The 23,988-nt window shown below is 38.1% G+C and overlaps 4 protein-coding genes across 5 annotated transcripts; 3 read left to right on the forward strand and 1 right to left on the reverse strand.

Moving 5' to 3' along the window:
• Positions 1-253: 253 nt before the first annotated feature.
• LOC122052711 (pentatricopeptide repeat-containing protein At5g56310-like) lies at positions 254-2,794 on the forward strand. The gene is made up of 2 exons (XM_042614383.1): positions 254-2,291; positions 2,447-2,794. Exon 1 carries the CDS (start codon positions 265-267, stop codon positions 2,146-2,148), a length of 1,884 nt encoding a protein of 627 aa, XP_042470317.1. The 5' UTR covers positions 254-264; the 3' UTR covers positions 2,149-2,291; positions 2,447-2,794.
• A 1,771-nt stretch (positions 2,795-4,565) lies between these two features.
• Positions 4,566-15,069, forward strand: LOC122052712 (cleft lip and palate transmembrane protein 1 homolog). Of its 2 annotated transcripts, none has more exons than XM_042614384.1 (12): positions 4,566-4,853; positions 6,029-6,175; positions 6,264-6,378; positions 6,464-6,558; positions 6,758-6,861; positions 8,437-8,471; positions 9,566-9,801; positions 12,280-12,373; positions 12,463-12,653; positions 13,100-13,319; positions 14,343-14,510; positions 14,629-15,069. In XM_042614384.1, the coding sequence occupies exons 1-12, from the start codon at positions 4,647-4,649 to the stop codon at positions 14,808-14,810; spliced, it is 1,794 nt and encodes a 597-aa protein (XP_042470318.1). In that variant the 5' UTR covers positions 4,566-4,646; the 3' UTR covers positions 14,811-15,069. The 2 variants fall into 2 exon arrangements, with proteins under 2 accessions (XP_042470318.1, XP_042470319.1); XM_042614385.1 differs by lacking the exon at positions 4,566-4,853 and adding an exon at positions 4,867-5,014.
• On the forward strand, positions 9,812-12,272 carry LOC122052713. Its single transcript, XM_042614386.1, has 2 exons — positions 9,812-10,630; positions 10,728-12,272. The coding sequence occupies exons 1-2, from the start codon at positions 10,402-10,404 to the stop codon at positions 11,045-11,047; spliced, it is 549 nt and encodes a 182-aa protein (XP_042470320.1). The 5' UTR covers positions 9,812-10,401; the 3' UTR covers positions 11,048-12,272.
• Positions 15,070-17,162: 2,093 nt separating the features above from the next.
• On the reverse strand, positions 17,163-23,678 carry LOC122052715 (PHD finger protein At1g33420-like). The gene is made up of 5 exons (XM_042614387.1): positions 23,176-23,678; positions 21,225-21,354; positions 20,667-20,882; positions 18,163-18,759; positions 17,163-18,091 (listed from the first exon to the last, which is right to left on the reverse strand). The coding sequence occupies exons 1-5, from the start codon at positions 23,507-23,509 to the stop codon at positions 17,269-17,271; spliced, it is 2,100 nt and encodes a 699-aa protein (XP_042470321.1). The 5' UTR covers positions 23,510-23,678; the 3' UTR covers positions 17,163-17,268.
• Between the last annotated feature and the right edge of the window lie 310 nt (positions 23,679-23,988).

The following is a 23,988-nucleotide window of genomic DNA, read 5'->3' on the forward strand; positions in this document are numbered from 1 at the left end:
AAACTCAGCATGTCTTAACAAGCATTCTCTCATATTTCGATTGCTGTATTAATAACTAATAATCATCTACAAGTTATCTCTTTTGTATTAGTATAAAAAAACTAAGGAGAGTACTGGAATGAATAATTTACCTTTTGCCACATTTATATTTGTGCTTATTTGGCTTGTGATATAATTTACACATCATTTTTACGAATTTAATAAAAAATAAAAAAATATTTTATCATAAAATATCGAACTGTGTGAAAGGCTGCTCTCATTCTTATGACCCCGCCGCGGCCCTGTTCCCTTGCTATCTCACTCCGCCGCCTCCGAAGTGCGCCGTCTTTCACCCATAAAAAACTCCTCCAGTTCCAAACCCTCCTCATCGTCCACCCTTCTCCTCCCTACTCTCTCCTCCATTTCCTCCCGGACTTCCTCTCTCGCTTCGCCCGCTCTTGGCCTGTCTCCCACACGTCGCTTCTCCTCCGCCACTTCTCCGCCTTCCGCCCTTCCTCTCTATGGAGCCACTTCCTACGCTCCATATCCCACCACCATCCCCACGCCCGCTCCCTTCTCCTCCTCCTCCTCTGCCACGCCGTGGGCCATCAAGACCGCCTCCCCGACTGGGCCATCCTCACCCTGCTGCTTCCCCGCTGCGCCGCTCTCCCCGAAGCTAGTGACGTCTTCGGAAGGGTCATCCATTGCCAGATTCTCACTTCGGGTCTCTTACCAGACCACGTTCTCATGACAGGGCTGCTCGCCTATTACTCGAAATGCGGTGACCTGCCTTCCGCGAAAAAAGTGTTCGCCGAAATGCCTGGTAAGGACGTGATCGCCCACAATGCTATGATCGCCGCTCTGAGCTGCCATGGGCTGGCGGAGGACGCTCGGACACTCTTTGACCAGATGTGCGAGCGAAGCTCAGCATCCTGGAGCTCAATGATCACTTGCTACTGCAAGCTGGGCTACCTTGATTCTGCTCGTCAATTGTTTGACCGGAATCCGATCAAGGATGTCGTCTCTTGGAACGCGATGATCGATGGCTACTGTAAGATGGGGAATTTGGTTGAGGCTCGCGAACTGTTCGATCAAATGGGGACGTTGAAGGACGCAGTGACATGGAACACTTTGATCTCTGGATATTTGCATCATAGAGAATTTGGGATGGCAATCACTATGTTTCAGCTGATGCAGATGGAGAATGTGAATCCTACAGAGATAACCATGGCTAGCCTGCTGTCGGCCTGTGCCCACTTGGGTACTTTGCACATGGGCAGATGGATCCATGCCTACATTCAGAACCACAGACTGAAAATTGATTTGGTATTAGGCAATGCCCTCGTAGTTATGTACTTCAAATGTGGGGATGTGGAGACTGCTCTGTCTGTCTTTCGTGGGATGCCTATCAGAAACATTTTCTGTTGGAATTCTGTCATTGCAGGACTTGGGACAAATGGTTATGGTCAACAAGCTATAGAAACGTTTCTTGAGATGAACAGACTAGAGAGAATTAAACCAGATGGAGTGACCTTTGTGGGGCTCCTCTCTGCATGCAGTCATTCAGGGTTAGTAGCTGAGGGCAAACAATATTTTTCTCAGATGCTTCATATTTATGGAGTTGAACCCCAGATCGAACACTATGGTTGCATGGTTGACATTCTAGGGCGGGCGGGCTTTCTCAAAGATGCATTGCATCTACTAGAGACAATGCCAGTTCGACCTAATGCAATAGTCTGGGGAAGTTTGCTCCGTGCTTGCCACATTCATAGGGACAGTAAAGTAAGTGAACAAGTAACCCAACATCTGCTAGAGTTGGATCCAAATGATGAAGCTAATTATGTCCTCCTATCAAACATATATGCATCTTCCAGACGTTGGGACGATGTAGAGAAATGCCGGGGCATCATGTTCAGAAAAAAAGTGCATAAGTCACCCGGTTGTAGTTCAATTGAGGTAAACAGCAGGCTTCATGAGTTTTTGGTTGGTGATACCTCACATCCTCAGTTCGAGCAGATATATGCTTTTCTTGCTGGTATCGAGAAGGAAATGAGGGAGCTTGGGTACCAATCAAATACAGGTTCTGCACTTCACCATATAGAGGATGAGAAGGAAAATGAAGTGATATACCACAGTGAGAAGTTTGCAATCGCTTTGGGAATATCATGAGTACACCAGAGAAAGCCCCCTTGAGTTGTGGAAAACTTAAGAATATGCATCTACTGCCATGAAGCAGCAAAGCTGCTTCACCATTTCGAGAATGGAATCTGTTCTTGCAACGACAAATGGTGAAGATAAGTGGACATGTATAGGTATATTCTTTCCTAATTTATGGGTCTGTTTAATGATTGATTTTGGATATTACAAGTAAGAAATGGTTCTTTCAATCAATAGCACAATCTCTGTCAATGCATCCATGTGATGGCAGCTCCAACTTTCCCATTCATTAAGGTAATTTGTCACGCAGGGAACTGAGATTTGCTGGTTAGAAGAGGTAGAATTGTGTGTGTTCTTTTGATAATCCAGTTACATCCAGACTCTCACACACCCAACTAATCCCGGAGACGAACGACCTTCTCCCCAGTTCGGAAGCGCAAGCGGCTTTTCACCCAACAATCAGCGTATATTTTTCATTCCACCGGAAGAAAATGTCCGTACTTGGTTAATTTATTGAATGTCTTGTTGCTTATCCATGCCGGGGCGGTGGGATTGTGTTTGCACACTAGCATGAAGGCTGGCCTAACGCAAGAAGAGCAATGATGTATAGACAGCGACTCTTTCTTATCTTTCTAACCTTTGAAATAAATATTACATGTAAAAGTTACATAAGTGTTTTCTTTCTACGATATATGTTATTTATGAATTTCAACTACTCAAGTTAGCCCAAAAAAAAACAAGAAGAAGAGTTGTCCTAGTTCCATGAGAAATGCTAGAATCAAATTTGGAATATCTAGAAAACTAAGAGGAGAGGACCAAATGTGGATTCAATCCAAGTGTGATTTTATAAGTCGGCAAAGATTGGCACTCCTGGTAGAATCACACTTGGCTTGAATTTGTTCACTAACGTCTGGTAGAGTTATAGGCTACGTTTATTTAGGGGTAATATAATTAAGTTTATAATGTAATTAATTTTATAATATAATGTAATATAATTTTGATTATATTATTACGTTTGGTAATATAATATATATAATCTTTGATTATAAGGATGATTATATTTTTTATTTGGTGTCTAAAATGATAAAAATATCTTGCGATGTTGGTGGCCGATGGTGGTAACGGCGTCGGTGGTGGCTGACGATGGTAACGGCGACGGCGGTGGGCGACGGTGGTAGCGGCGACGACAGTGGCCGACGGCGGTAGTAGTGTCGACGGTGGCCTACGGCGGTAGCGGTGTTGGCGGTGGACGACGACGTTTGGAGGTGGCGTCGACGGCGGTACTTGGAGGCGGCGACTGATTGTAGCGCCGAAGGCGGCGGCGACGGAAGCGACATCGGTGATCAATTGAATCGAAAAAAATTAGAGATATATTTGACATTTAAATTTTAATAAATAATGATCCCATAATGTAATGAGATTATATTGTATTGACCAATATTACAAGTTGATTATCGCTACCGTAGCCATAATTTAACACATACAAATTGTAATTGCTAATAGTCGTAATAGTTATAATTTTGTATTGGTTAAGCTGTTATAATAGGTATAAATCGCATTTACAAACGTATAACATAGACTAGTATTGATAAAAATAAAATATTTATATTATAATAACTATAATCTAGCATTAGTTAATAATAAAAAGTTCATAAAGCAGTTACAGTTCATTAAGTATTACTGTCCCCATAGCTGTCCGGATTGGTAGTTGGTAAAAGAGTAAAGACGTTGTCACATTAAACTTGGGGTAGAATTTTGGTGGGGGCGTACTCTTAAGGGTGAAGTATGTTATTCGGTAGGTAAATATTATCATCTTTTGTCATATTATAATATAGTATTATTAATAAAAATTGAAATGCATAATTATTATAATCATACTGAAAATAAAAATACTTTTGAAAATAAAATGGAATGAGATGTTGGTTTAATAATAAATAAAAAAATAGTTTTTAAACTCGGAGTCTGGTTTTTTAGCCATCTTGATATATTAATATTATAATACTTTTAAAATTTTGAATTAATTCGGATCAAATTATTATTATTATTATTTCACCCCGACGGAGACCACCTAGAGTGAGAAAACGAATAGGGATGCCACGTCTCTTGTTATCCTTGTTCTATCGTTCTGCCAAATTGCCGATCAGAAAGGTTTCTTGAATAGATACAAAAAATTATCGCAAGGGGGAAGGTGCCCGATGCGCACAAATTGGCCTCATTAAAAGCAAATGCACATTCACCACTCTTTTTCCTTTCAATAGTATTCCTGCGTCACTTGCCCGAATAACTACCTTTCTGAGAGTCGAATGGGGCCCAAGCCAAGACCGCCATATTATCCACTGACAAAGGCGAGTGTGTTTTGGGTAGACGAGATCTGGTAAAATGTTGTTCATCTTGCCCTATCTATTTAAATCCCTTGCCACTGCAAGCTAATAAAATATATCATCCCTTTCCTTCTCTTCTCTTCTCTGATTCCTCGATCACCGTCTAGGATCGGATTCTCCGGTGCAGCGATGTCGCAAGCGGCAGAACGGCCGCTTGTGGCGGAAGCGGCGGCAGCGCCGAGGCAGGCACAACAGCAACAGGGTTTCAGGCAGTCGCTAGCGGGAGTTGTGAGGATGGCTGTGTTCTGGTATTTCGCCATGAAGTTCTTCAGCCCGAAGAAGCCCGTTGAGCCCTCTATTCTTATCTCCAATCTATTCCACAAGGGAGAGCCTTTGGTCCGTTGTATTTCTTTATGAAACCCTGCATTTTCTACTTTCATACCAGAAGATCTGATCGCGCGTCGGGGTCCTTAGATGGATTAAAGATTGTATTACCGACAGATATGTATATGAGTGATGTTTTGGCTTGATAGTGTACAGGAAGATTTGTTTGAGCGGTAATTTAAGATACTATTTTTTGACCTATTATTATTATTTTTTACTTTATTTTATTTTTGAAAGGAAATACTATCATCGATTTTTGCGTGATCACTATTATAATGCACATGACGATGAATCTAGTTAATGGACTTCTACCACCAACTTGCCTAATGATTTTAGAGCTCAGTTAACTTTATGTCTTACTGCGTAGCCATTTCTGGTCTCTTGATTGCCGTGTATTTTTCACTATTTCATTCCTAGTGACTTCAAATTGACGACTTTTTAGCTATACTTATATCTATTGCGCAGTGGGGAAAAAGTAGTATCAACTGAGACTTGTCATTTCCAAATGTGGCAAATCAAATATGTTCCTCTTCTAGTTCTGATTTGTAATTGAACAACAGTATTAAATGACCTTTCACATATGACTAGTCACTGATATGTCTATCTTTAAATTCTGATTTATAATTGAGCGACAGTGTTAAATGACCATTTTTGCTCCTCCTTTTGTTGCATAAGGTCAATTTATTTCCAGTACAGATTGGTTAGTGAGTACTCTACTGTTGCATGTTCACAAAGGTGAAGACTGTTGAAAATTATGCCAGCTGTTAGGATATATTACGCTGAAGGATATAGAAATATTTATAAGACTTGTAGATGAAATACTTTGATAATAAAAGCAAGGAACTCGTAATTTCATGTCAGTGTAGTGGATTCTGTAAGGAGACTGTGTAGAGACAACTTGTTTATAAAGCCTGTTCTAGTCCAAAACAACAAATGACTAGTTTGGTAGCTTGGTGTATATGTGCATAATGCAACAGGATTTTTTTTAGAGCATCCAAGTCATGGTAATAATTTCTTCATTATATTATTTTCAATGACTCTTGTAGTGTCTATTTGATTGATCAGCGTTCCTTGTTAGCAGAAGCTTCATAATTTGATGTAATACAAATTTGATTCTTTCTTGGTGCATTTTATCTGTTTGACTCTGGTACATAACAAAATTGTTTCCCTGCTGCTCTAATGACCAGGACATGTGGCTCTATCTTTCTGAGAAGGAGAACTTCAATGACTTCTCTGATGAAGATGCCCTTGTTTGGCATGAGGCAAATATTCCATACGCAGTTTGGGGTCAGAGTAGTACTAGGTCCTTGTCTATGCAGTATTATCCATCTGAGGTGCAATTTGGCTTATAATATAATTAGACATTTCTAATTCTGGATTCTTATGGTTAAATGATAGCTTGATGCAATTTGTATTTTATAGGCTGTGAAACACAATGGAACTTTGTATGCTCATGTTTTCTTTGCGCGATCAGGATACCCTCCAGATCCTAATGACCCAGAGTATGAACCACTATCAACCTTTAGGAGGACCCATTGTAAGTATACAGCGTTTATAGATTTCTGTTTTGTGATCTCAGTAATGTTACATTTCTAAACCTATCATCTCTGTAATCTGTTCAGCTGTTGTGGCCTTTTTTCCAAAGTCGAAATCTGATAAAAAGAGGAGCTTGTTAGGAAGTTCCAAAGATTCAGAAGGGGAAGAGTCAATGCTTGAGGTTCTACTCATTTCTCTGTTGCAATACCATTGTTGCTTCATCAATGCACAAATTCTAGTATATGCTTTTCAAATAATTTTAGTTCCAACTTGCCTCATTTCTATTCTACGCTCAATTTTTATCCATCAGTGGAATAAATAATTGCATCGGTCCATTATTCTTCTCATGCTTCCATATTTTCATCATGGCGTTTTTACAGGTGAAGCATGATAGTGAAATTGAAGCTGTGGATGAAGTCGATGCTGAATGGGTTTCATACTGGAAACCAAATATCACCATCAACCTTGTTGATGATTTTACAAGGTACTCCCAACAATCACCATTCCACACAAGAAAGTAAAAAAACAACATTCACTACTGTAAACAAGATGTTATTGGGTATTGTTTATGATTTTATGTTGAATATATACATAAATATATTTGGAACGTTTTCTTTATCTTAGATAATGTATATGCAAGACCAAGTTGAGCATATAGATGCCATACATGAGATCAAACCCTAAACCTATGGGTTTGTTGCTGGATGTAATACATGTCCAAACGAGGTGTTTAGACTATTTATTTTAGATTAAAATATAAAAGGTTATGTAAAATCATCTATTATCTTGATGTTGGACATCTGCTTTTGTAAGAAATATCATTTATATATTTGGTTTGAGCTAAGAATGAAATTTGGTAGTATTCTTAGGATACATCTGTTTAGAAATTCCGTTATCCCATAGGAATGTTTTAGATAAATAGTAACAGTACCTTCATGAATTAAGGATGTCACAGATTGAGGTAGTTCGCTCTGTGGTCTGCAAGTGAAGTAAATGCAAATACAAACTGGTATACTAATAGCAACACTAGTACTGTAAGACTTATTGCAAAGAAGACCAACACAGTGGTGTTTGTCAGTCTGATCATTCTTTTGGAAGAGTAGAATTGTAAACCGAGATTTTTGTGTGAAGATCTCACAAACCAAAATTACAGTTCTGCCAAGGGAAGACAAAACAATTTACAGCCTTCACAGTGACATCTCTGTTGTAGGTGATAGACGGAAGGCTTCGTGATTGTGATAAGGTCAATCAATGGCTCTGCAGGTGAAGATTGTTGTGTCATTGACACTGAGAGGCTCAACTCAGGTAAGATGTTTGAGTATAGAGTCCCAGCAAATCTGTAAAAGTGAGAGAAGTGAGATCTCTTTCCTGGTTGATCCACTGGATGAGAGAGGAAGGAGAGAGATCTCACCTTGATTGTGTAACTCAGATGCGAAGGAAGTACTTGCCATCATCACTGTTGCAAGTATTCTCACCATCCACTGGCAATTCAAACAACAAAAAAGACCCTTGAGAAAGAAAGATTTTGTCTACAATGGTGCTCTCGGCTTTTATTTTGGCTGCAAAATCTACCAGGGTATCACAGATGTTGCTTGTGGGATTGAGAAGGCACACAGATCTGAACTGGGAGCAACTTATCGACAGGTTATTAATAGATATTAGGGCCCCGATGCTATGTTTTGGGATGATTTTAGGTTAATCAAGTCAACCCTAGTAGCCTCTTTTACCTATATCTCAATTAAATTACGGGAATTTACATATCTTGTATGTTTATAATATTTTAATCAAGCCCTCAACGCATCACAAGTTGATAGCTTCAAAATTAAATTATTTATCTGATTCACATTTAAAACTCCTTCTAGAAGTAAAGTACTGGCATATAAGAGTGATTTGTATGTATTGTAGATGACTGATATATATTGATTCGTAAGATTAGCTCAAGTTGTTTCTTTGTACTTAATATGAGTTTCTCATATTTATATGTATATTGTAATCTTTTCTTTGTGTGGTTTTCTCATTGGCCTTCTTGTAAACTATTTATCTTTTTGTTGGATTGCAGATACCCTCACAACATCCCTGCAAATGTCATTGACTGTATCCTAGATCCAAATACTTAGGGTTTGATGTATAATTCACGTACTTGTGTGGTTACTCAATTGATTGTTTAATTATTTTTTTTGTCTGTTTTGATCTATGTTTTCAGTAATTAAAGATTATTGAGATGTTAGAACTTTTTAACACTACGTGGAGATTTGGTGGAAATTTTTTTGAATGTAACAGCCCCCCCCCCCTTCCTTCTTTTTACTACTGTATCAATTGCAGTCAAGTTTCGTCCTATCAGAATTTTTGATGAATGCTGAACCTTCTATTATTATGTTTTGCAATGATAGTTTGCAACTTTACATATCTTAAGATCCATTTTCCTTTCATGCCGCATTTTTAAAGTTCCAATAATTTAATTTGAAGTACCGTAATTGTCTGAAATCAATTTTTTTTAAAAAAAAATTGGTGACTTAATTGGACATGCCACTGGTTCATTTATAGCTGCAACCAAATTGATATATCCAGCCTCCCAGGTTTGACTTGGGTTTCACAGATTTGATCTGTTATCAATTTGTTTTGAGCCAAACCTGGTTCTGATTTGGGCTCTGCTTCCTGGTTTAACTGGTTGGTTCACTCTGGTGGTCAAAACCTTAAACGGGTAGCTACTCTTTCCTTTTGCAGTCAGTTCTGCATTATTTGTTAAACCATGCATTGTGTCTTGCACTGCATGAGACTGAGCAGTAATGATCATGTTTTTTTTTCTTCTTTATGACTAGATGTTCGATAGGCCAAGGATCATATTTGTATAACAATAGTGATACTTCATTTCTTAAGGTCTCTGAACAGAGTGGATTTTGTCCCCTAACTTTCTAGTCAGTGTTGTATAACTGTTGTAGATCAATCTAATTTCTCTGAGACTGTTCAGTTACATTTCATTGTTTCCATACAAATTCAGTTGAACAAGACCATAATTATACTTGTCTTTCTGAATAGTAAAATACATTTCCTCCACCATATTAATGCCTTACGTTGTTTTGCACATTTTTGGATACTGACATGTAATTAAAGAATGCATACTGAATTTCAGCATAACATGCTCTGGTTGGTGTAAGTTTTAGATTAATATTCCTTAATGTAAATGGCAGATATAAATGTGGAACCAACCACAGGGAATTACTTCCCTACAGTTTTCTTTAATGAATTTTGGCTTTTAAAGGACAAGCTTTTGCCACTGAATGACAGCATGACGGAAGTACCTCTTAATCTAGAACTAGGGCCCATTAGCTTGACTAAGTGGCAATTCTTTTTACAGATTGAGCAGGCATTTCAGGTTCATCGTAGTTATGGTAGCATGCTTGAAGGTGAGGCTGATGAACTTAAGGTAAGGTCCAAGATTTTAATCTGAAGCAATTACTTTAGAAATTTGATATTTTTTAGTCCTTTACAGTTTTCCCCCACTTAGATTTAGTTCAAATTCTTGTTGTACTAATTGTAATAAACTAGAAATAGCATGGACAACAAATTATAGTTTTTCAACTATTTCTCCAGCAGCTTGCACCTTTCCAAGTTATTCTGGGCCCTACATGGATCTTTCCCAACCATGCAAATAATCTATCTGGATCTTTCGCAGCTATGCAAATAATTCACATGGATCTTGTTAGGGTCTGAATTGTAGTAGCAAGAACCTATTGAAATACCAGAAAATACAAGCTGTTACATTAATCAATAATAAACATGGTTAGAGGGAACTACCTAGGAATTTTGCCTTAATTTTTCTCATGGTGTCAGATCAGTGATGGGTCCTCCCATTGGAAACATGACAGCAATGAATTCCTTCCTGAAGCCATCATGAACATGTCATCTTGTGGAAATTTTCCATGTGCACCACCCCCTGAAGAATCCTTCCACACATGATTCTGTTTTTACATCACCTCCATGAACTACAAACTTGTTGTCTGATGATTTCAGCAACCAGTAGATTATGCAAGCCAAAGTCAAATCCTTTGCTTGTCTTTCCAGTGAGTACAAGAAACTTCCTCCAGAGAATGCTTCAGCAAGCAGAATATTCGCTAACTCGTCAACGAGCAGAAACAATCCCCTTGCCAATCTGTTCACCGAGCAAAATAGCCATGTTCCCTTCAGTGAGCAGAGGGCTCCAAAAGGGGAGCACAACAAACTACAAACACAAGACATGAAGGGGCAATTGAAGGGTAAGGGAATTCACTGCAATACTTGTCAACCCTTCCCTATTCTGGTCCTAGGTGTAGGTTCATCTTCCTCGTTGTGGCATTTCTTCTTTGTGAGCAGCTCAGTCCCTCACCGTTGTGGGAGCAAGTCTTTGGGATTTTTTGAACTTCATCGTGCCACTCTTCGTCACAAGCTGCATCTGTTCCCATAGTGAGGTGCCTGCTGCATCGCCAACTCCTGCATCATCTGAGCCTCTTGATCTGTTCTTCATCAGATTCTTTTTCAAGTTCATTTTTCTGCAGATTTCTTCCCATTTCTGTAGAAACATGGCAGCTCCTATTTCTGCATTCAATTTGTTGATTGGTTGCAGTTGCTATCAGAGATTCATGGATCTCAGCCTCTCATGTTCTTTCTTCGCTTATTTGCTACTTATCTCTTGAATAAGCCAGAATTCCTTGTTCTCTCTGCTCAAATGTTTGCTCCATTACCCTTTGGTGGTTTTTATGGCTGTGGTGGCCATGGAAGTGAGCAAGGCCGTGAAGATCATTATGCTAGACAGAACATGCTCAAATGTAATTTAGGCATGTCCAAAATGTTTGCTACAGATGGTTATTCACTAGGTCATCCTCTACGCATCACCTGTGGGATAGCCAACCACAACTAGACATCAGCAAGAACATGTAGATCATTACGGTAGACAAAACATATGCCCAAATGCATCCATAGAAAATTTAGTCATGTCTTGATTGTTTGTTACTGCCTTATTATCCACCATGTCATCCTCTACACATCACCCATGTGGCATAGTCACCTGCAGTTACTCAGATGGTCCCTATGTTCTCATCTCCTCTGGCTCTAGCTCCACTGTCGTAGTTCTTGAGTATCTCTGTCTTCTTTGGCTCGAGACTGTGATAGATGCATCTCCCAATCAAATTATCTCATCTTATGGAGGTGCTTCACATTTCATTGAGCTTTCTAATTAGTACTTGGCTTAAGCGCCTCTCAACAACATCCTCACTTTTGCATCAGTCAATTTGTCTACTAATTCATGTTTTCCAATGGTTCTTTCATGTTAACAAAAGGAATTGAGCAAGTTTTTATTGATCTTCATTGCTTTCCTATGAATTTTCTACCCCTGTAATAGTCCACCTTCTTTAACAAAATAATAATTTCCATGCGAATAAGTTACTACATATTATATAGAACAATCTTTTGGAATTTGATTTTTTTTTAATTGTTGCTGCTTTGACTTTATTCATTATCCTTTTCCTTATGCCTTGCCTTGATGAAATAGCCCTTACTCATAAAGCAGCTCTTAAAGCATAGGTGATTGGATCGTTGGTAACTTGTGCTTTTCATCTAGATCAAGGCTGATATAGGAATGGTGACCATACTAAAACCTTTGCCATATAGAGTGTAATTGTTTTCTATTGTATTCTAAAGACACAAAATGAGGATCAGACTGGAACAATCTTTTATGCTATAGTTGATAAAGTTTAAATTGACTTAAACAAGTCGGTTTGTATCTTTATTTCTTCCCTTTTTTTCCTTATTTTCCACTTTCAATGTTTTTATGTTATCAACCTAATTAGATATCTAATTGTTGTACTGGGCCATCTAGTCTGGTTGTTGGTTTAATGTATTGATATGTGATCTGATCATTGTGTTGCAGAGGGTATTCTTAGAAGGAAACCCATACCTCCTCGGAGTAACAATGATTGTATCTCTGCTACATTCAGTCTTTGATTTCTTGGCTTTCAAGAATGGTATGAGTAGATGCCAGTCTAGAAGATACTGCAAAAAATTCGAAGACTAAAATTTCAGGATAATTATAAGATTATTTCATTTCTTGTAGATATTCAGTTTTGGAATAAAAACAAATCTATGGAAGGGCTCTCTGCAAAATCAGTCATTGTGAATTTTGTTTGCCAGCTGGTGGTTTTCCTTTATCTCCTAGATAATGAAACTTCTTGGATGATACTTGCTAGTTCTGGTATCGGCTGCTGCATCGAGTTCTGGAAAATAGGAAAAGCAATGCACATTGAGGTATGCTCTATCAAGTATGTTCCATCTTCTATTGTTATCACAGTCAAAAGAATATAAACGGGAAGTTGTACAATTACCATGAAATACTCAGAGAAAAAGAAAAGAAAAGAATAAATGGTTATTCATTGGAGACAATACCAAGTCAATGGTGATAATACCATGAAATATTTGCCAAACATGCAAATATTTTATATGAAAAATCACAGTAATAGGACTCATTCATAAGCTTGCAGTGGAGAACATGAGCCTTCTAAATCTCATAAGTCAGTTTCAAAAGCTTCATTATTAAATGTTGTTAATATCTTCATTATCTTTATAATTAGAGTCCAATAACATTCCAAGTCTAATTGGTTGAGCAAAAGTAAAAGGGCCTAACAATTTGTTCAAGTTATCGCGTCTAATATCCTTAGATTGTGCGCAACATTTTCTATTACCATCAACACCAGGTAGACAGAAGCGGAAGGATCCCCATGTTGAAACTCCGAGATCGCGAGTCATATGCCAAGAATAAGACGAAGGAGTATGATGATCTTGCAATGAAGTATCTCTCTTATGTTCTTTTCTTCCTTGTGGCTTGCTTTGCCATCTATTCACTTATGTATGAGCAGCATAAAAGCTGGTATTCTTGGATACTTTCTTCTCTAACGAGCTGTGTGTACATGTTTGGTAAGTTCTCCCTCTCCTTTCGTAATATGCAAATGAATTTACTCCGTTGTATTTTAGGCAGGACATCTACTAATGATGATTATTTCTGTGGATACTATATTACTCATTTTTCCTTTTCCAGTGTACTCATTGCAAATATGGTTTTGATTCTTGTGATTTTCTTCTTGTTATTCAATATCTTGATCTTACTCTGTAAATTGCTACGTTTACTCTCTCTCTCTCTCTCTCTCTATATATATATATATATATATATATATGAGAGCGGATCCTCTGGTCCGCAAATTGCGGATCAAGGATGGTCCCTTGTATGGGATTGGATGATTTAGATGGACTCTTCCTATTTACAGGTGGGATCCATCCAAATCGCCTAATCCCATACAAGGGACCATCCTCTGGTCCACAATTTGTGGACCAGAGGATCCTGCCTGTATATATATATATATATATATATATGCAGTGATTGTCAGTTCAGTCATTAATTTCCCTTTCCCATCAACATGGCTATTTATATGGTTTTTGTTCCACCTCCTCATGGATCTACCGCTTGGAAATGTAGTAATGTGAAAATGTAATAGGGTGCTTAGTTAATCCAGCATAAAAATAGATACACGTTGAAGAGATGGTCATATCTATAAGTGAGCAAATTGTTGTTGACCTGTTGTTCATTACTTACTATTAGTTTTAATATCAGGAAGTCCTTTGGAATTTGATTTCCTGTGATGACCTAAGAGATATTTCTGTTACCTCATCCCTTCAGATATTAACTTATGCATAAATGCTATTTTTTGTCAAAGGAATTCTTGCCACCAAGGTTCTACATATTATTTATAAAATGTTAGAATTTGACATGTAAAGGATTTAGTTAATTTACTGTTGTGACAGACGGCTTGATGATGATGAAAAGAATAAAATATAGGGTTTACATCAAAACTTGGTTTAGGTTCATTTCTGTGTTTAGTTGATGAAAATCTCTTTCCCTTGTTTATTTGTGCAACTAATGTGGCCATTGCATACTATCGACAGGCTTTATCATGATGTGCCCACAGCTTTTCATCAACTATAAACTGAAATCGGTTGCGCATCTCCCTTGGCGGCAAATGACTTACAAGTTCCTGAACACAATCATCGACGACCTTTTTGCATTTGTAATTAAAATGCCCATGTTGCATCGCCTATCTGTTTTCCGAGATGGTAGGTGCTTTTTGAAATAACTTCTTTTATTGTCTTTAAGAACTCTGTGGACTTGCGGTACCACGTACGAGCAAGAAACAAATTTATTAATGTCTAACAATTCCTGTTGGCCATGCAGATGTTATCTTCTTCATATATGTCTATCAGAGATGGATTTACCCTGTGGATAAGAAGCGAGTGAATGAATTTGGTTTTGGTGGCGAAGACGATACCCAAATCAGCCAAAGTTTAGTATCTGGTGATGCAGCCGCAACTAAAGAGGCTGAAGCTAGGATGGAAGGCAACAAAAAGACCAATTAGTTTGGGTATATTTGGTTGCATGTATTTGCTCGCCGGTCTAGTGAATCGTTTGCCATACCTCTTGTTTGAGGACATTACTTGGCGCCGGATCCTTGCTCGGTCGTATGATTAGGCTGGTTGGCAAATTGTAACAGTAGTTTGAGGTTTGGTTTGGATTTTCATGGATTTATTCAATTATGATGTTTGACGCAGAGAGAGATTCGTTCTTCTGCTAGCTGGTGGTTAGAGAATTATTTATGATCATTTGCTTGAACACTCAGATTTCCTTTACTTTGTTGAGGAAAACTAATTACAAGAGAAGGGGACAGTTCGGGCTCTTTCCGTTGATATCTGATAGCTTTGATGGAGTAGGGAAGGAACGGGAGCAATGGCGTGGCTACATAATTACTTGGAGTGGGTGCATGAATTAAGATTAATAAATTAATTATTACAGTGTTTCTTGAAGGCAATTTGACATGAGCTGATATTCTAATGAACCAATTAGTTAAATTGTCGATTCGTTACAATATTTGTGCAGAGCCAACAATGTGTTCTTTTTAACAAGTTATATTACTTTGAACCTATTTAATGGCAATAAGATATTACATGACTGCCTTGGGAAATTTAGATTTGGTCATGGTCTATCTAAAAGTTTTGGTTAAATTTAAATAATTTGTTTTTGTTATAAATTTTGACTTAGCAATAAATTTTTAATATCTTTGATTGAGTGGCAAAATATTATATAGTTACTTTAAAATATTGTTTCTTTTTTTATATATATAAAAAATAATTTTAGGGGAATAACAATAAGGAGGTTAATTGGAATTATTATTTTATTTTATTTTATATATATATATATATATATATATATATATATATTTATTTATTTTTATTATTATTATTATTTTTGGTTAAGAATACGGCCAAACTATCTATAAAAAAAATAATTTAAAAAAAAAAGAAGATATTTTACAAAACCCTAACAAGAGGAGGAAGGGATGCGGAAGCTTCAAGCTGAAGAAGAAGTCAGTTTGGGGCAATCCTTGTGTTCAGATCTAGAAGGCAAGGGGAAGACAATGATCCTAACGTACAGGAAGGCCATCATAATCCCTCGTCTCGTTGGTTTGATTGCATGGAAGATGTCCTTCAGTCGTTCCCGACGCTAAGGTCTTGATCTCTCGTTGGTCCCGTTGTAGTGGGAAGAGGAGGAAAGGTTCTCGTTAGAGGCGTTCCATGAGGAAGCAAGGAAGACGGTCTCAAGAGGATTGCTGTGTATAAACTTGAGATTAGAAGAGGAAGGCATCGCCGCATGGTCTGGAGGTAGAGGGAAGACAATTCTGATGCCAATGAAGGGATCATGCCGCCTCACCTCATCGTCGACACAGAGGGAACACGATCATTCGATTCTTGATGGAGAGGTAAGAAGACAATAAGATAAAAACTTGCTAGTTTCATCTCGTTGGTTTTCACCTTTACGTTTTGCCCTTGTTGATCTGGGATGATATTTTTCAAGTGTGGTTTGTCCAAACAAAATTCTGAACATAGTTTCTTTGTTTTCTTCGATCTTCAACCTGAGTAAATGATAAAACTTTAGTTGTTGATTTATGGAAATTGATAGATTCATCTTTCTGTTTTCTGACCATTTTGCTTCACAAAGCAACCCTCATTTCCTATCACATTCAGTTGTTTGCATGCAAGATGCGAAATAGAGATTCTAGCATCTATGTACAGTTGGATACAAAATTTTAGGAATTCAGATACTACAAGCATAACCATTGATCTGTACTTGTGGCATGTCAACATGATTTTATTTCATAATTAGATGCTAAACGGTTTGATTTTACTCGAGATTAAGTTTGTAAAGTGTCCTGAAACTAATCCATAAATGATTTTTGACCATAAACATAATAGTGCAGTTTTTGCACTTGAAGTTTTCAGTTATCTGAATTTGTATCTTGTTTGAGTGAATTGGAATGTATCAAAATCTGATACAATCTCAATTCTCCTTTCAACCAACATAAATAATATATTCCCATTTTGCATGTGCTGCATTTCTTTTATCTGTTCATGGTTTATGTTTTGGCTCATGTCATTCCAGCTATAAAGATTTTCTTCCCAGAACATAGGATTACTTGAGCCAGTTGGTCAATATATGTGTTTCATCTTCTTCTTCCTGCTGTTTTATACCTCTAAAATAAACTAATCAGAAAAGTGTGTATTTGATCTGTGGATGCTATCCCTTCGAAATGATTGAGATATCATAATATAATCATTAATCATACTACTGTACAGTAACACCAATTAAGTTAATAGAACTAGCTGCACTGTTTTTCACTGAGCATTAATGATTTAATGTGTAAAAGAAGCATGTTGTTCAAATTAATATAGTAGCAATTCCTTTCTTTGATTTCTTGAGGATCTTTGCAAGTATTCACTAAGCAGTAATCTATCAATATGTACAAGTTTGGACTACAGAGTTTCAAGTTATTAGTGTTACATATTTGCCTTTGCCTTTTCCACTGTTTGATGATGCTACATTGTATTGGCATGTCATGTCTGAGACTACATATTTATCGGTTTTTTTGCCTCTGACACGGTACTTGGGCTTCCAGGAACATGATCCGCAGATGAACTTTGCCGGAACCTCATCGAAGTCACTGATCCCAGAGCATCTTGTGTGTTTCCAGACTCCGCAGCTATCACACGTCAGCATCCTCTCGCCGTCATCGTCTTTGGATCCGCAGGCACAGTCTACTGTCCAAGTCTCTGTCCCTCTTTCCATCCGGAACTGCTCGAACACACATCCATCTCCCAAGCATCCCTCTACTCTGATCAAATCGTCCGAGCCAAGCAAGAAATTAACCAGCATGTCATCGTGGGCAACCTCGCCATCCACTACAACTTGCACTGCTCGGAACGATTGCAAGATCAAGTATGTCTCCTTGAAAGCCTTCGTCGCCTCATACTTGAGGTCCGCAACTGTGGCATGGAGGGGCAGGATAAGCAGTTCTGGAGGGGGCCGTACGTAGTCCTTCGGCCTGTTGACTAGCTCCACGTGGCACCATACGTGCAGCGCTAACGGGTTTGGATTTGCCACATCCTTCGCTCTGTCGTAGTGCTTCATGAATTGCTTGCAGTCAAGGATCGTGGCTGCTAACCTTCGGGGCGACTCCAGCTGCATTTTGTCAGGATTGAGAAGGGTGTCGTACAGCAATCTGAGATCACGGATGAGGTTTTCCCTGGATGGTCTGCAGCGGCACTGGGCAGGCGAAGCTATGTCAGAAGCAGCCGCAGGTTCGAGTCTGAAGAGGCAAAGAACCGACAATGTCAGCTTCTGATCGCACCGAAAGTGAAGGGTTAAAAATGGTGTTACCTGTACTCTACCGAGTTCGTCTTGGAGTTGCATCTGACTGTGATGACGGAACCATCAGCAACTCGTCTACTGCCGAGTCGCTTGAGGCAGTAATCAAGCAGCTCAATAGAACCTACAGACCGAAAGGTTGCTCGTTGGAGAGCCCGCTGCGTGACCCACTGCAACTTGTTGACAGCACAGAGAATCTTAACGACGGCATCCTCTGCCCTTGCGATGTCTGTCTCTCTCCATCGGCACTGTGGAAGTAGCTCTGTTTGGTTCTTCTCCCCATGGCCATGGGTGTCTTCGAGTAGCTTGAAGATGAAAGAGAAAAGGTCATGCAATGTCTCTAGCCTTCGAGGGGAAAGGAACGTGTACAGGGCAACTGTCTTCTCCAACTGGGTGCCAAGTTCTTGGCCACGGGAGGAGTGCAAGGGTGAGAGTGGCTTTGCGGAGAGGGTCTTCAATGCGCTTTGGTATGTTTCAGCTGTGTGCGCAAAGCTGCCTGCGCCAAACTCGTAACCCCAATTTCCATACCAGGAACGGCCGGTGGCGACTCCATGGATGAGTCGGTACTCCATTCCATACTTCTTCGACACATCCATCACAGACACCTTTCTGTCCATGGCAGAAAATTTTCCATCATCAGTTCATGTTTCCACTTTCTACGGCCACATGAATGAAGCTGTTATTCGTACGTACACACAGCCCCAATTCTAAAATGAATTAAGTGGTGTTACAACTTGCAGGTGGCTACATTACTTGTAACTCATGTGAGAGAAAAAATATGGCATTTATTAGGCCGTGCGAGCTGTAGATAAATGCCCAAATGCAAAGAACTCGCACGTTAGATTGTTAAATTTAGGTTAGTGTTTATTTTTAGCTCACTCATTTGTCTTTATTTTTTTGTTTTTTTTCAATTCCATCTTTCACAATTGCCTGGCTTGTAATAAATTTGCTCATTAAAGTTGCAGCATTTTACAGCAGGCAAATTATACTGGATCTGGATATTAGAAATCAACATTTAATATTGTTATATACCGAAGATTGGTGGTGCTTTAGATCAGAATTGTAACCTTATTCTACTTGACGATTATGCGTTGCTCTCATTCATTCATGTTGCTTGCACACCCACTATTATCAGCTTCCGTTGGTGATTTCCTTTTTCCCTTTATTGCTCAAGCAAATTTGTTAAAGCAGGACTGGTTGAATTATAAACCCAAACTGATATTATATTATTTAATTTTGATAGATTCAAATGAACCAAACATTGGGAATCTTTATCAATTTTAATCCACATGACTTGTATTATTTGTGGTGTATTTAGACATGATCTTATTGCATGGACAATGGATAAATCTTGGTGGTCAAAAGATAGAATAGGAACGACTAATTTAAGAAAAGCATACAAGTTACTAACGCAACAGATAAAGACTTTGATCAGGTAGAAGTAGTTTTAGATATTTTAAATTAAAAACTTAAAATACTGGGCTTCACTAACCCTACATATGCAAGAGAATCCATTTTTTTTAAAGTGGAAAAATCAAGAATGTTTCAGAATTCACTAAAACTAAGATGAGATAGAGCTGGAAAAAAGAAACAATCCTTTATTCGTTTGAAAATCCTACACCTCATCAACTGATGTTGACAGCTACGACGTCCAACAATAAGAACTTAATCAGTCCCCTCAGGATATCTAGTTGGTTAGTTGATTAGAGGATGATATATTTACTACAATGAAATAGAGAAAAAATCCTAAGAGAAATGCCCTCGAGGAAAATCTCCTCCCTCTTAGTTACTTGATGATCAACTATAAACTGATCTCATAATTTACCCCTTTCACATAATTTGAAAACAAACTGAGATGTCATAATTTGAAAACAAACTGAGATGTCTAAAATGAACGTAGTCACTTTTTTACTACCATACCAACTGAATCTAATTTTGAGCAAGAAATCGTAGAAAGTAAGACTCTTTTCCAATGCACGATTAAACAATATATAAAACAAATATCCTGTAATGATACAAAGCATGGCCAGAGAAAATAATAAAATATATTATTCAAAGCATAGTTTGAGGATACAATGAGAAGATAGAAAGTGCATTTCAGAAACAATGCTTTAAATATGAAGCTGATATATTTTTAATAATTTTCCCAGTAAAGTCTTAAGTGTTCGTTTTAGTTACTAATCTCATCAAACTAAGTACAGATATTAATGAAGTACAACAGAAGATTGTGTTTCCATAAGAAACACCATGCTTATCAAAACAAACATATTCCTATTAGGACCACCATATTGATACTGTGCTATGATAAAACAATTACAGAAAGGCCTAGTTGAGATCCCATTTCCCTATCGGTTAGTTATTAAATAAATAAAACAAAAAAAATTAGCATGGTATAAAAATAAATAAATTTATCAAAAGAAACTGAGAAAAGCACAATTGTAAACATGAGAAAGAAATTCCATTTGACTACTTGTTCAGTTACTTCTTCCTTTGAGGCTATGGTATTTTACACATACCTGACATGGAGTACTTTGCACAGGCGATCCCAAAATTCCATCAAATCACAACCCATTAAAGTTTTTGAGCCGCTTTCCCGGCCATTGATTCTCAGAAGATGGCCATATCCATTGGCATGGATCACCCCATGCAACAAGTGAGTTGAGTCGTCCAATTGAGTGTGTGCCAGTTCTTCCAAATCAAGAGCGGCCATCTCATGATCGCAAGAACCACATCTGCAGGTCAAGCTCACACTAATATTAGACCTCATTTTGCAATTTGTTTTCCGAATGGCTCAGCATAATTGATGAATACAATCTATGTTCTGATCTTCCGAGGTGTGTTAACATAGTTACAGTAGTATTCAATGAGAAATATCTGGAAGAAAATTGAAAATTCAATTTTGCAATGCTATATACAATTCAAAATTTTGCAGGAGTCTAAAGTATGTCGTACTATCTACAAAGAAATGACTTCTCCACATATTCTCTTTTATATATTTCTCTCCTTTTAGTTCATTTTAACGATATTACAAATGGAAATTGAATGTTATTCAATCCTCAATCTAAATTTCCCACCTTAAGGCTGAGAGGTCATGCAAAGCCCTACAATGACTGCAATGCCGTTGCTGATGGAACAAAGTTGGACTGCTCTCATTGCGGATTATAAAGTGATATCTTGTACAACACACTGGATTCTCACTCCAACCTGTTGGTCCAAAGTAGGTGAATAAATATCTTACACTAACAAGTGTAATAAGATTATTTAAAGAGTACAAACAATCATAGATAGCATAGCTTCAAATAATAATAATAACGTAATAACCATACGTTGCCTTTTAATGGTTTCTTTAGAGAGTGGTCCATCCTCTGGACCGCACTTAGAGAGCAGATCCTCTGGACCGCAAAGTGCGGTCCAGAGGATGGACCACTCCATTCATTGGTGTGATCCTATGGTCCAGGAGCGGACCAAGTATACGGATCCAAAGGATCCCGTCCCATTTCTTTAGAACAACAAAAATTATAATTGGTGACTAACTGAATCAACGAACCTTCCTTGGAATATTTTCCAAGAGTAGTTAAATAAAATATAACTTCTATCCCTCTTTCAAACATAACATGAATATAAAAGATAGAAGACCCCAGTGTCAGTTCCTAAGAAAACAAAACATTATTTTAAGCAGCAAACACACTTGTACCAAAAAGTTGTTACAGTTTAATTAAAATTTAGACAAATAAACTTCAGCAGATCAACTTCAAATATTGCAACACTATCATGAATAAAGCTTAGAAGAATTAGGAAAAAAAATACTAAGCAAAAAAATGTAGATCAAAGAGAGGAAGACAATAAATCATGTATATTGCATAGAGAGAAAAAGCATAATGTGATATGACTTGCTTCTCAGTCACTGTTAAATTGATTCATCGATAATATTTGATTGGATTTCCATTTGTCTCAGTAGATATTCGACAAAAAGGGAAATGATGTTCATGAATGGAATAAAAATCTTTGGCGATGATTTATAAGGACAAGGGTGAAATGGTTCTAATTATAGAATTTGAGTTGAAGACAAGAACTAACATCATAAATAAACATGACTGTCAAGATTGTGAGATCTAAACCTTAGGATCTTATGAAACACGTGAAAATGAGAGAGAAAAAAAAAATTCTAAAATCAATCCTGATAACTATAGCTTAATTTTAAGGATCATTTCTATGTTCCTATATTTCTATGTTAGTAATAGAGAAACTCACTAATTATTTAAAAAGAAAATTTTATGTTCTTTTTCTATGAAAGTGCTAGATGGTCTCACATATTATATTTAAAATAAAACATATTTGGTATATGCAATGCAGTTGTATAAAAAAAAAGATAGTCTAATGCACAAAGCATATGCCAATGCGAGGTCCCAGGGAAGGGTCTATTCTTCATTGTTGCGCCGCCAAGGCCCCCCTTGTGAAGATGAAATTTGCTAAATTATAAATCTACAAATAGCTTTAATTTCCATCTTAAATTGTCAAGAACTATAAAAACAAAAGATCTTAAGCTAATAAAACTAAATTTGAATATATGCAATGCAGTTTGTAATAAGAACAAAATCAAAGGAAAACGTAGGATGAATCATGAATGAACATGAAATTCCTATAAGTAAAAGTTTCATATGTATTCATCAGAAGTAATATGTTTATGAAGATATCATTAACAAAAATAAATAATTAGTAATTGAAATAGAAATTAGCTTCCGGACTATTATGTCATCGTCATGCAACCTTTAAACTACACGAACAATTACTACAATGGTCAACATTCTATACATTATGATTAAAATGTTAGACTATTATAAAGTTAATGGAAAACATATCAATCAAAAATGAGAAATTGATGGAGATATCATTAGAAAAACAAAAGACTGAACGGTTGAAATATGAAGAACCCCTTTTTTATTGTCGCATGCATATTCAGATAAGCGCTCATATAATATTTTTTTTTATTTAACAAATCGATAACATCGGAAACGCTGAACTCACCGATAATTCTGCAGTAATCGCAGTAGACTCTCTTGGATCTGGATACATCCTCCTCCACAACGTCCAGATCGACGACGGTGCCGGAGGCGTCAGTCGCAACAAGCTGGAAAGGGATCCGCCACGTGCGAATCCACGGCACGACCAGCGGCGGCGCGACTCGGGCGTGACGGGCGATAAAGGACCTCACGGAGAGGCGGAACGGCCCATCAGCGGAAGCATGCTCGCTTCCCCCGCTACCGCCAACCGGTAGGGCCTGGAGGCCGTCCGCCGCCGCCCGCTGCCGCGCCCGCTTCAGCGGTCGACCGTCGACCGCCATAGCATCCACTCGCACCATGGAGTTTCGCGGGTGGATCTGGGGATTCCGCAGGGGACAAACGAGATGATCTGCCGGCGTTAGGTTAGGATTCAATTTTTGGCTTGGAACGAGACCGGGAGATCCAGTAGGGATTTGGCGATTTGGTTCTTGTGATTTGGGGACAGAACAGAAAGTCGGAGGCGCGATGCAGAGCTGGGCGTGAATCGTGAGGAATTGCTATAAAAAAGGGAGCTAATTCGAATTGATGTCGGTTTGCGAAACGTACGGAGACAGCTTTGCCACGTCGGTCATTCAAACTGGTGCGGTTTGACCGTTCCAAACGGCGAGTCCGGGGAACGGGTTTGAACACATCTAAAAGGAGCGGCTAGAATTACGCCACGTTGGCATTCATGGTCGGTTTGTTTGACCGAAATCTGCAGGTCCATTGTAACAAACAAATTTCTCCCCTCCCCATCCCTCCTCCAAACCCCCAGCACGAATCATTATCTATTTTTTAA

The sequence above is a fragment of the Zingiber officinale genome, chromosome 3A (assembly GCF_018446385.1).
Source record: "Zingiber officinale cultivar Zhangliang chromosome 3A, Zo_v1.1, whole genome shotgun sequence".
NCBI lineage: Eukaryota > Viridiplantae > Streptophyta > Magnoliopsida > Zingiberales > Zingiberaceae > Zingiber > Zingiber officinale.